This window comes from Mustela lutreola, chromosome 9 (assembly GCF_030435805.1).
Source record: "Mustela lutreola isolate mMusLut2 chromosome 9, mMusLut2.pri, whole genome shotgun sequence".
NCBI classification, from domain to species: domain Eukaryota; kingdom Metazoa; phylum Chordata; class Mammalia; order Carnivora; family Mustelidae; genus Mustela; species Mustela lutreola.
Window position 1 is genome coordinate 74,714,733 of NC_081298.1, and position 12,719 is coordinate 74,727,451.

General features: G+C 44.1%; 1 protein-coding gene across 25 annotated transcripts in view; it reads right to left on the reverse strand.

The window, feature by feature from the left end:
* NRXN1 (neurexin 1) overlaps window positions 1-12,719 on the reverse strand; it is a 1,178,968-nt gene that overhangs the window by 439,327 nt on the left and 726,922 nt on the right. The window contains exon 1 of one of the 25 annotated variants that reach the window (XM_059134795.1): window positions 2,564-3,767. The exons of 21 other annotated variants lie outside the window; for them this stretch is intronic. In XM_059134795.1, coding sequence (XP_058990778.1) covers window positions 2,564-2,828 — 265 coding nt within the window. In that variant the 5' untranslated portion in view covers window positions 2,829-3,767. Of the gene's footprint in view, window positions 1-2,563; window positions 3,768-12,719 lie in introns of those variants that run through there. 3 more of the 25 variants (XM_059134797.1, XM_059134793.1, XM_059134794.1) reach the window with 3 other exon arrangements.

The following is a 12,719-nucleotide window of genomic DNA, read 5'->3' on the forward strand; positions in this document are numbered from 1 at the left end:
GGTCAGGCAGTTTATTGATCCAACAAATTCCATATCACCTCTTTCTTACTAGGTTTCTTCTAAGCCACCACCCTGCCTGCCCAGCTCTCAGCCCCTCTGTATTCCCACCGTACACCTTTCCATGCCCCACCTGGAGAAGATTATTTCATCCATAATATTTCTTGATTGTTCTCTCTAGCCAGGGTTAATTCCCTCTTTTCAAGGAAGGACAGGGATGAAGTATGAAAAATTCACAGCAGCTTTTCTTTGGCAGAGGCTGGCTACTGACAGGGAAGTTTGTTACTCAGATTTAAAAAAAAAAAAAAAAAAATCAGAAATCTTCCTCCCAAAGTACGGGTAAGGAGGGTGGGTAAAGTTTCAAAAACAAGTATGTCCGGACAATACAACCTTCGAAGGAAAGAGAAAGTTCTCTGACCCAAAAGAATAATATCAAACACTGTTCACATACGATTTTCTCCACTATCTCCTATCCTTTCCTTTTTATCAATGATAGATGTGCCTAGTTTTTCATTCACAGACGGAGACAATCCCTGTATTCTGGAGGGAAAGAAATGTTTGTAAAGACCAGCAGACGGCGCCTGACTGGGGCAGGAGCTGCAGTGGGAAGGGGAAAAGGAGTGCCGGCTCTGCGGCAGGGCCCCTTCGTGATCTCCTCTCTCGGTTTCCTCAGGGCGCTCCCTGTTCAGCTGCCTCAGCCCTCGGGAGAGACAGAGCCACGGAAAAGGAGAAGTTAAATGCATATGAGATGATTAGCCAAGCACTTCCCAATGGTACAATTAGGCGCCCCACCCCCTCGCATACCCCCATCTGGCTCACCTCACCCACCCACGCTGTCTGCCCCTCCTGCACCCTGACTTGCCTTCCTCCCACGGGACTCTCGCAATTTTGAACAAAGGCAGGGCAGTGGGTGAGAACAGCACCCAGGGAAAAGGAGCAACAAGGTCCTGGAATACTGTGAGAAAGTGGTGAGAGCAGCAGAAACTCCTCATGCTTTCAAATGGATCTAGCCTCTCCGTTATTTAGAGCTAAGAAGCCCAGGTGTGGGGCATCACTCCTCTCCAGCCTGGCCACTCTGAACTAGAGAAAATTCTTGAGAGGGACCTGAGGGAAAGAAGGGAAGGGATTCCTAGGACCCACGGTGAGGTGAGGTGCGTCTCTAAGCCACTCCTAAGATGAGGTGTCAAGAGGATTTGTTCTCACTTCACTTAGGTTAAGCTATAGCTCCTCCTATCTAACCAGAATTGTCCCTAGGTAGGAAGCCTGTCCCTGAGGAAGGGGTATAAGCAGCAGCTGTTCTGGGGAGAAGATTTACCTAAGGAGAAGGGCAAAGGACATAAAGCTGAACCAAGTCTGAAAGAGGAAGGGGCCCCTTAGGGAAAGGGGGGGGGGGCGGTTGTTAAGTCTCCACAACTTTCTTGCCCTGCCTTTTCAAGTAGCAGACTCAGCACTGGGAGAGAAGAAACAATGGTACTGGGAAAGACTCACCAAAACAGTTTGAGGTTTTATTTATTGGCAGTTCAGGGAATCTGCAATAGGCACTTATCTGAAGATGAGAGGAACCTGGCCTTACATTGTTGGCCACTCTGGAGAAGAAACCTACTAACCACTCTGCTCTTTACAAAGGAAACGGGTCAGGAGAATAGTTTCTCTGGACTCCAACTTCTCCTCCAGGCAGACCTCCTGGCTTAGTCCAGCCAGCGCTCACCCACCTGCCCTCTTTGGGAAGCACTAAACTCTTCAGTAAGAAGGAAGCAGGACCTCCCTAATCCCAAAAGCCTTCAGACAGGAACCATGGGATTTGGGATTGGGTAGCCAACCCTCTCTCTGCTCTGTTTAAAAAATAACTCAGTCCAATCACCAAGAAAGAGAAGTGTATTTGTGTGGGGGGTAGAGTAAAGGCACTGGTGTTCAAAGGTCCTCTCCGAGCCCGGTGGGCGGCTGCCCAGCACCGGAGAGGGTGCCAGGGCGACTCTCCTACCTTCTCCAATTAAGGCAAGAGGCGGGGGCAAAAGCAATTGGCAGCCTGCTGAGCGAGTCCTGGGACCAGCCGCTTCACTGCCACTGCGGTCTGGGCACACTTTGAAGGAATGTGCAAGCTGGAACCTCTCCCTCCCCCAGGCCTGGGAAAACGGGCATAAGGTGGGGCAGCACATACAGCACAGACAAAAGGTTCTGCAGAGTCCTCCTCTCTGTGGCGCTCAGGTCCCTCGGCTGAGCGCGGCGCCCCATCCGGCCACACCGAGTGACCTTCTGGCTAGTAACGCCCCTTTCCCGCGGGGCCCAAGCGCCCGGCCAGGGATGGTCCTTTCATAGGTGCCCACATCTTTTCTCCCGGCACCCCGACAAGAAACGCCCCTCCCACCCCTCACCACAAACACCCGCGACGCCTTCCCCCAGCCCCTTTCTATTGTCTTCAAAGAGATTAGTGGCTCCCACCAAACACACCCAAATGCACCTCCCTTTCTCGCGCTCCCATTTCTCTGAGCCTTAGGGGCCGAGAAGCGAGCGCAGGGTGAAAGGGAGAGAGGGAGTAACCCGCGAGAACTTGGCACCTCAGACCCACCGTGTCCGCCTCGCAAGGATGCCGGTGACCTGTAGATTGCAATAGGCACTGAATGATGCTTGCTGCTGCCATGGAAATGGTGGATGTGGTGCGCTCCCAAACTGGACGCCCCCCATGCCACTCCTAGGAGGCCGCTGAGGGTGAGCGGGACTATCCAGAGCAGGGCCAGGCGCCCCCCTGCGCCGCCGCCGCCGCCGCCGCCACCACCGCCGCCGCCCCCGGGCGAGCCCAGCTCGGCGCCGCACCGGAGCATCCTCTGGTACATGGCGGGGCGCCCGCCGAGGGGCAGCCGCCGCGGGAGGCAAAGTTTGAGGCGCGGGGAGGGGAGAGGGCGCCGAGGAGCGGGCGGCTCCGGGTGGGCTGAGGGGCCGGCCGCCTCACCGCGCCAGAGCACCCATCCTCTCCCTCCTTCGGACAGTCTTCTCGGGGTCCTGGAGTCCGCCGTGCCTTGCACCCCAAAGAATCCGAAACATAGCCGATGCAAATGCAGCTGATGGGGGGCTTGTCCGGGAAGGCAGCCCCGGGAACAGCGAGCGCGAAGCGAGCGGCTGCTCCCAGATTTCCAGGGCTCCAGGTTCTCGAGAGATACTCCCAAAGAGTTTCGGGCGAGAGTGCGTGCCGGGGGGTGGGGAGCGGGGAAATTGTTTAAAGCTCCTCCCGGAGGGTCCTCACTTCTACATGACAGCCATCCACCGCGAATCCACTAGGTAAATCCATTTAGCATTGTGTGTGGGGACTGGGGAGGCCACTTCGCCGGCCCAACCTCCTTTCAAGGGAGAAGCAGACCCCATGAAATCGAGGCACCCCTTCCCTCCATTCAGCCCCGGCCGGCTCCCCGGATCGCGCCAGCCTCCCCCGGGCAGCGCGCGGAGCAGCGGCGCGCATCGCCTGCTCCCGAGGCAATCTCCGCGTCCGCCGCCTCCTGACACTTACGCCGGGCGAGGGGTTCAGAGGGAAGAGTGCACCCTTATGAAGGAAGCGGGGATCGAGCCGGGGAAAGAGAGCTGAGGAAAAGCAGCAGCAGACGAAAGAGGGTGCAGGGGGAGAAAAAAGAAAAAAGAAAAAAGAGAAAAGAAAAGAAAAGAAAAACCACACACGCTGGCGAAGCGAGGGGCTCTATGCAAATCTGCAGTCTCCAAACAGCAAATCACTGAAGCTCGGATGCAATGCAGAGGACGAGCCTATGTAACGAGGGAGGCTGGTCTAGCTTCCCACAGAAATCGCCCTGCTTTGCCTCTCTCGAGCATTCTCCACACATCAAAGGGACACGTGTACGGCGATGCGGGGAACACCTAAAAAGCAACTCTCCTCTGCCAGGTGATCCCTCCGTCTGAATTACATCGGCAAATGGCACCCTTCCCCTACCCCTATGGTTTAGATGTAACCAGTGTTTTGAGAGCTCTTAAAAGGGAAAGAACCCGGCTCTTTTTATTGGACCAAACTTGTTCTGCCAGGTGTTCAAACCCAATCTGCTAAATATCGTTTGACACCATCTACTCAAGTATCAGTTTTGGTGATCTGTTAATTACACATATTACTCATAACAAAGAGTCCTCATTCCCACTACAATACCATATCTCACATAAGGCAGTGGAAGTGCAGGGAACCAAAACACACGAGAAGGAGGGAAAAAAAGAGTGAATTTGGCAGCCAAGGAAGAGACAGAAAAAGAATGAAAGAGAGGAAGGAGACAGGTGGTAAAGAGGAGGAAAGTAGATAGAAACAGTGTGAATGAGATTGCTTGTACTTCAAACGTTTGGGGGATATTTAAGAACCCCCAAGATCCCTAGAGAAGCCCAGATGTGATGGTGTTTCATAAGGGTGGAGTTCTGCCTTTCTCTCACCCTTTCTCATAAGGAAAATGGCAATGGGAAACAAAAATTCTTAAATCTAGTGCATCCAAGGAAGAGAGCATATTTATATCCCGTGGATGAAATGCAACATCTTTAACTGGAAGCTGCATGTCCTGGATGAGAGACCAGCAAAGACAACACAACCTAAGAGTAAAAATCTAGGATAGCAAGTGGAGTTGGCAAAGAGGACCACAGTCACCAAGCAGATACGATTTAGGACTATGACAGAAATACCTCCCAAGTTTCCAAAACATGATAAAAACTGTGACATGTCTAGTGGCTGGACATTTTTCGTCTTTATTCCTATTTAAAAACAGAGGAAACAACTCTGATAAAGCACTGCTTCTCAAAGGCTCCTCACTGACTATATAATCCCTTAGATCAACAAATACAAAGTCCTGTATGGGGGCAAAAAAAAGTAATACCAGGAGGATTTGATTCACATCAGCCACTCATGGAAGTGGTGACTGAGACTTGTATATTGCCTCCTAGTTCATTCAGAGTCACCCTGGGACTTTGGTGGTCACTATGTAACCCCTGTCCAGGGGCCAACAAATCAAATCCGCAGCAATCCAGTATCTCACATTCCTGTCAAGCTTATATGATTCTACTAAAAAATAATAATTCTTCAGTAGTTCACTGAATTGAAATGGCTTATCCATGTTAGAGAATATGTTTTTATCTACTTAAATACACCATGTCTCCCAACTTCCCACAGCTGTTCAAAGAGCAACAGAACCTAAATTCAGCACCTTCCACTGTGTACTGTTCCTAGCTCATATCCCCAGGCCATTTTCCTCTTCATTTTGTTATTTTTTAGCATGAGTATTTTAATTCATTAGCCAAGGGTTGTGTATATTCATTTTTAATACATCAAGTAAGCTTTAAAAGGAAAAGAGCAAAATCATCCCAGAGGTATGGTTTTAAGACTCTATGTAATATTCTCATTGTGACATCTCATAGTATTAGTCTGGACAGAGTCCTGGATTGGGAGGTAGGAAACCTGGGTGGCATTCTTGGCCCTACCATTTACTGGTTATGTCACATTAGACACTTAGCCTCTCCCTGAGGCTCCGTGGCTTCCTTTATAAAATAGTCATGTTCCTATTTTTCCTAATAATCCCATAGGGCAGGAAGGCTATAATGCTATATTTAATGTGAGAGTACTTTAAAATATATCAAATCCTCCCCACAATTGAGGCACTATGTCTCTCCTCTCATGTGGGTCTAATGTATTTGAACTGGTTAGCCTGCACGATTCTTCAGTTCCTTTCCATTGGTAGGAAATGTAGAGCATTGCATTGTTCCCCAATACCCTTGTATATGGTGTTGATCTGTCCTTGCCTCTCCAACCAGATGGTAGATTCCTGAAAGGGAGAGGAGTCAAGTCTTCATTTGAACTCCCTCACGTGCCAGGCATATAGGAAATGTAAGTTAGCCTCTTGGTGCATACCGTCAATTCTCACTATTCATCGTAGTTATGGTCTATAAAGTCACTAGTGGACAATGAATTACAGAACACTGAACCATTGCTCCTAGGTGGTGGGTTCTTAAGGCTCTGGTCACACCACTTTCATCAGCTGGTTAATACATAACTTTGTTTTATGTGTTTTTTCTTTTTTTTTTTTTTCTGTTTAAAGACACTTTATTTAATGTATTTGGGTTCTCGTTAACACTGAACCCACTGTCAACCTCACTATAATTCAAGCTTAAGTAAGGCTTAGGTAACATAATAACCTCTTTTCTCTGAAAGGCATACCACAGGCTTCTTATACTTAGGAATGTTAGAACTCTGGCACTACAGTTCAGGGCCATTTTAAACAGCGAAATCACAAAAACCGAAACCAAAACCCACAAAAAAAACCACAGAAATGTGAAAACATGCCATTAAACAGAACACAAAAAAGAGCACCTGTTCATAGTATGAGGCAGAGTGTTGCCTTGTTTGGCCTCTGCTGGGAACTGGGTATTAGGGACTGAAATTCCTTCCCTTTCTGCGTGTGTCTGTTAATGACCACCCTCATGTCACTATTATTGATTTGGGAGTTACAAGTTTAAGTGAAGGCATGAATTCATATCTGGGTATAATGAGCACTTACTGTATTTGTTATTCTCTTTTAAAAAAATAGAGAAGGATGGGGCTGGGGCTTTGGAGAATGATTTATATAAATTAAAACCACAGGAGTAGAGTAAGTAGAGAAGATTCTGGTGAACCTTCCCAAGAACATTCAATGAAGAAAAGGCTCTCCTGCCTGTCTTATATTGTCTCAGGACTAGGGAGATAAAGGAGGGGTTAGGGAAAGGATGGGCCAGAAATCTCGGTTTTACTGGAGTCTCCAGAGCTAAAGAGTAAAGATTTACGGCTGCCTTCAAAGAAGACACTGTAGCTACAATATCCAGGCAGATGTTTGGGCACCTCTGTGATACCTTCGGGGCTCTGGGGTGAGTGCTGTGATACTGAGGCTGCAATATTTGTTACAAATGGTTGTAATTTGGCGGACTAAGGAACAACTCTCTGTTGAAAGAGGGTACAAAAGTCTCAAAAACAAACTTTTGCCTAATCTGGATGAAGGGAGTAGAGCTTGCGCTTACTCTTTATGTCTCTTGAGTTGGTCAGTCCTTGTGGTTATTGCATTGTGGTTACTGAATTATTTAAAGGAAACTAAGGCAGCAGCATCTGACAAATTATTGTCAGTTGAGTTAGGAACTGGTTGGAGGAGACATGGTGCTTGGCTGCCTGTAATTTACTCTTAAATATCTCAGCATAAACAGTGTAATATAAATGTGTGTTAGTGTTCTGTGTCCCAGGAGTGTCAGCTGCCTTCCTCAGGAATGTATGCTCCAGTGTCTCAGCCAGAATTACAGAAGCCAGAGGTAGCTTCTAGAAGCCTTGCCTATCATCATCTCCAATCATGATGTGGCTTTGCTCATTAATTACAAAGTATGTCAAGAAAAGGTTATTACTTGTGAAATAAATGGCTTGTCAATTGGTATAATGGAGGTTAGGAATGGGTTCTCTTTCATGAAATTATTAACATTCAAGATCAGTGGGTTAGCCAAAATATTTTACAAACACATGCTTTGCTTCTACTTGAATAGAGTCTGTGAATCTAAGAGATCTTTCACCTTTTACCATAAGGAATGGTGCCACAATAATAGTAATATTAAGAAATAACATATTCGTAACTGGCACAAGTCTGAGAGATATAAATGCGTTAGTTCGTTTAATCATCACAAAACCATAGGAAGTAGATGCTTTTTTAAAAAATCTCATTTATTTATTTGACAGACAGAGATCACAAGTAGGCAGAGAGGCAGGCCGAGAGAGAGGAGGAAGCAGGCTCCCTGCTGAGCAGAGAGCCCTATGTGGGGCTCCATCCCAGGATCCTGGGATCACGACCTGAGCTGAAGGCAGAGGCTTTAACCCACTGAGCCACCCAGGTGCCCCAGTGGGTTCTGATTCTGATTCTGACAGATGATGAGCTGTTTGCTGCCATATTTGCCAAATCCTTTTTGTAAGACATTTTTCATGTACCTAACAGAACCAAGAGCTGGAACTTCATTCACTTCCAGAATAGGCTATAAGATTTTGCTCCTACTTATTAATAAATGTCTGTTTCTGTAGCAGCAGTTGGTTTGCACTTTACATTCACTATGACCTGCACTCTTGGAAATGATTAATGCTCCCCTGCCTCTAACCACTGTGGCTACTGAACTCTACCAAAAGAACACAATAGCTGTGCATGGAAAATTGTCGTAGGCCCACTCACGGCTGATAATCTGTAATGAACAAGAAGTTAGGTAGCCTAAGCTGGACAACAGCATTAAGAAATGGGAGATGGGTCTGACAGCTGAGAGGAGAAAAACAAAGGAAATGGAAGGAGAGAGAGGACCATGAATGGAGAGAGAAGATGCAGAGAAATGGAAAAGGACAGGTCATTTCAAATTATTTTTTCATATTTTAAAAATCAACCCTTCTGTCTCAAGAAACAGGATGGTTGTCAGGCAGACACTTTCAACCTTTTCGTGTTATCCTTAAACTTAATTGGAAATTCTTACAGCTCAGTATTAAGCTTTTTAAATAGAAAAGTAGACACTAAAAGCAGCAGAGGGGAAGTATATTAAAACCCACAGGCAGCACCAATCTTTTAAAAATTAAAAATGAGGAGAGTGTCAGTCTTGCATTTCACATTTCTACTAATGTCAGCACAATGGAAAGGCAAGAAGACCCCACATATCCGTCTCCCTGCATTTCTGAGTCAAGACTGAGAAAGAATAAAGAGGTAAAGACTCAGGAGAGGGTGTCATCTGTGAAGCTGTGGAGACAAACTTCTGACCCTGTTTCCTTTCTGGGTTAGTACAAGTCCCTGTGGGCATTCTGAGAAAGGATCTGAATAGGAGAGCAAGAGCAGTGAGAGTAAAACCAAACCAACCAGCCAACCAAGCAACCAAATGACAAAAACAAGAAAAAAATATGTTGGGGCTCAAAGCATCCCTGGAGCCCTACAGGCGTAATAATGTCACTGAAAAGTCAGGTTTATTTATGAAGTGTTTCCTAACTGGAAGTTAAGGAAACTGGAAGTATACTTTCATCTCCCACAACACATAATCCAATCACAGATATAGACTGGTGAATACCATCAGTGTAGCTATTACCTAGAACCTCCACACCGACATATCAAATGAGAGGGAGTAGTGAGAACCCAACACGATACCCAATTCACTCAAATTAAACTAAAGCCTAGATGTGCAGTTTGACTTGTAAAGCATGATTAGATTTATTCAAGCAAGGTTAGTTGCATAATTTAGGGCTGTTTTATGATCTCTCTTTTCTCTTGACCTATTTAATAAAAATTTCATGTATGACATCCTACCTAAAATTTATTGGCTAGGCACCAAGGCGGGGTTATAGAAATTTCACTGCAACAGCATCTTTAAGTATTGGGGGCTTTTCTTGGGCATCAGCCAATCATATGTCATCTCTCAGTCACGGTCATCATAATTGTTTGTACAGTTATTTCAGCCAACTGATGTTGTTGACGCACTCTTCTGTAGGTTCCTGCTATGTGATGTGAATATAGTTATAACATCGTGGAAGAACATGTGGCTTGACCACCAGACTGTGAGTTTGAGTTCATCATTATTATTCATTTGACATTGGGTTTAATGGGCCCTTGCCCTGGTTTCCTCACCTGTAAAATGATTATAATGCTGTGTGTAATGGAATTGGAACAGTTTCCAAAATATATTAAGCACTAAATAAAACTTACTGTCATTTATTCATACGTACATGCTCTAGATCAGTGTTACAAACATAATGATGTGTATTGTGATTTTTTTCTTTAAAGGACTTATTTATTTGTGAGAGAGAGCAAGTGCACAGGGGGAGGAACAGAGGGAGAGAGAATGCCCAAGCAGAAACCCTCTGGGGGGAGCAAAGACCGATGTGGGGCTCAATCCCAGGACTCTAAGATCATGACCTGAGCTGAAATCAAGAGTCAGATGCTTAAGTGACTGTGGCACCCAGGCAGGCGCCCCTGTAATGGGATTGTTAACGTAGGCCATTTCAAACTCTTCCCTACTTGCTCTACGGTCCAGTTTGGCCCTCTCCCCGATAATCTTTTAGTTTAGTGTCTGTGTCTCTGTGGTGCTCAAACTTTAGTATCCTGGAGGATCATTAAAAGGATATGTTACATCATAGATTGCTTTGCTTTTTTGATTCCCTTGCTATGTAGAGATACTAACGATTTGCATTCTTAACAAGTTCCCAGATAATGCTTATATTGCACGCCCAGGGGAACCAGATTTTCAGAACCACCACTCCATCTAAATGTCAAGGTCTTTGCCAAAGGTTTTATTAACCAACACTGGGCAAGTTTTTTAATCAGGCTCCTTACAAATAAAGTCACCTTCTTAGCAGTGTACTCAACGCAGACAACAGTGCTGATCCCAGATGTCCTACTTAAAACTTTATTTAAAGACTTCAAGATGTCTACCATATAATCCTATATGTCCTCATCTCGCACCTTTCTTCTATTCTGTTCAGAATAAATAAATAAATAAATAAATAAGCTTATTTTAAAATGAATAATTAATTAATTTTCTAAAGTGCTCTTCCACCCTATCTTTTGCATTTAAGCCCTTCTTCGTTTAGCCTGGCTAGAGGCAGGTAGACACTACAGGAGGGCTCAGTTCCGATGCTATTAACTTAATAGCCACATGGCCTTATGCAGGTTATTTAAATTCAGTTTTCTTACTTGTAAAGGGGCTTGATAATGGTACAGTTGTTGCAAAGATTAAATGAATTGACAGATGTAAAATACTTAGAATAGTGTCTGGTACCTAACATATACATGTATTAGCATGTGCTTGTTTATAAATTTTATTTACTTACCTACTTAATTTATTGAATAGGTTATTCTTTCCTCTTCTTTTATGATACAGGGAAGTAAATCAGAAATGATGAGAATGTCTGTTTCCATATTAAACCGGACACTGGCCACCCAAATAGTCCATCACCACAAAACAAACACACATACAACATAAATAAAAGTCCCTTTCAGGTTCTTTCTTATCAGGCCTCCTCTCTGACCAGCAATGGCTACAGGACAGTCAGCAACCCAACCCAACAACCTGGGATCTGTCGGCTGCCTTCACCAGCAGTCTGCCAAGCAGATCCATCACTGCAGAAGAAAGAAGCATGGGATTATAGCGAACAGAGCTAGACTTGGCAACATAACTATAAGGCAAGTTAGGGAGATATAAAAACTGACACACAATTTGCAAATTCCCTAGTAAATATAGATATCCAAATCCAGAACCAGACATCACACATGTATGACGAGCTCAACTCCCTGAAGGCCCAAGCACTTAGAACATAAACCAATTTGATCCATCCTTATGAATATATGTTCTGGGACGTATATGGCCATTTTACGGCACAGAGAGGAATTTAATCATGCAATTTGAATTGAATCTCTAAATAGGTTTGTCTGGGATCTATAATCTAATCCCCTTTCAATTCAGAATAAATATATTGGGTTACACATTTTGTCAAGAGTGATTTTTTTTGACGTTAGTACTATAGTTAAGTTAGTACGACTATCATACTACAAATACCTGTTTTCCGGGTAAAGTCAAAGTTCTTTAACATGGCATATTAAGCTCTTCAAAATTTGCCCCCACCCTACCTCTTGCTGTCTTTTCTTCATCTCAACTTCTTTCACCTCCCCTACAAACATCCTTGGCTCCAGCCACAGAATATTTCTCTTCCTGGAAACACACTTCAGTCATTTTCCACTGCCCCTGCTGTTCCTTTAGTAAAAATCATCTTTTCTCTCTTAATACCTCATTCATTCTTCTGCCAAATTTTAACACATAAGTCTCCATTGGAACTTTTTCTGAAATTTGTCAGTTATTTGCTACTTTCTCAAGTGCAGACTATCACAAATACCACCCCCCCCAAATACCTGGGATATGTAAAAAAGTATATCCACATTATTATTGTGCTGGATGAATACAGTATCAAACTTACTGGTTAAGTCTATCTTCATGTTTATGAGTTTAAAATAACCAAAACCAACAGACAAAGGAAACAAATCATCTTCAATTTATCCTTACAGGCTTTTGGTTAGCTCTTTTATTGCCTAAAATATATAAGAAATTTAGGCTGAACTCTGATTTGAATGCTAAATAAATTGGTTTTGAAGAATAAGGGAATTTGTTGTCATATTTTCCTACTCATGCTATAAACAGATGTCTTTCTTTCTTATACTATGTAAAAAGAAGAAAAAAAAAATACCACCCAGCAAAGATGTTTGCTGCCAAGCTGAATTGCAGAGCAAACATTTATAGGTAACTTATAAATCCCTGAAAATAGGATTTTATAATGGAAATGCTGGCACCATTTTAACTATAGCCATTCAAGTAATATCACCATAGCAGAATTTATAATCTAATATACTCGTTCTGGGATGGACGAGAGATTAAGCTTATATGTGTCAGAAACTTTCAGTGGCTCTGTTCCAATTGCATGATCATTCCACAGAGTTCAAATCTCTTGAAATATTTATTTCAAAATGAGTAGTATGTGCTTCCAAACATTTAATCTTAAAAGACAGATTATATTTTTTATACTTGTATGAGAAATATATGACCTCTGAGGCATTTCAAAAAATCATTAATCACTGAGGAGGTTTTTTTGGTTCTTGTTTTGTTTTGTGCGGGGGGGGGGGGGTTTGGGGTTTTTTTGGTCTTCTTTTTCCTTCATGAAAGAATTAGTTTCCTCAGATTTTCTCTGTTCT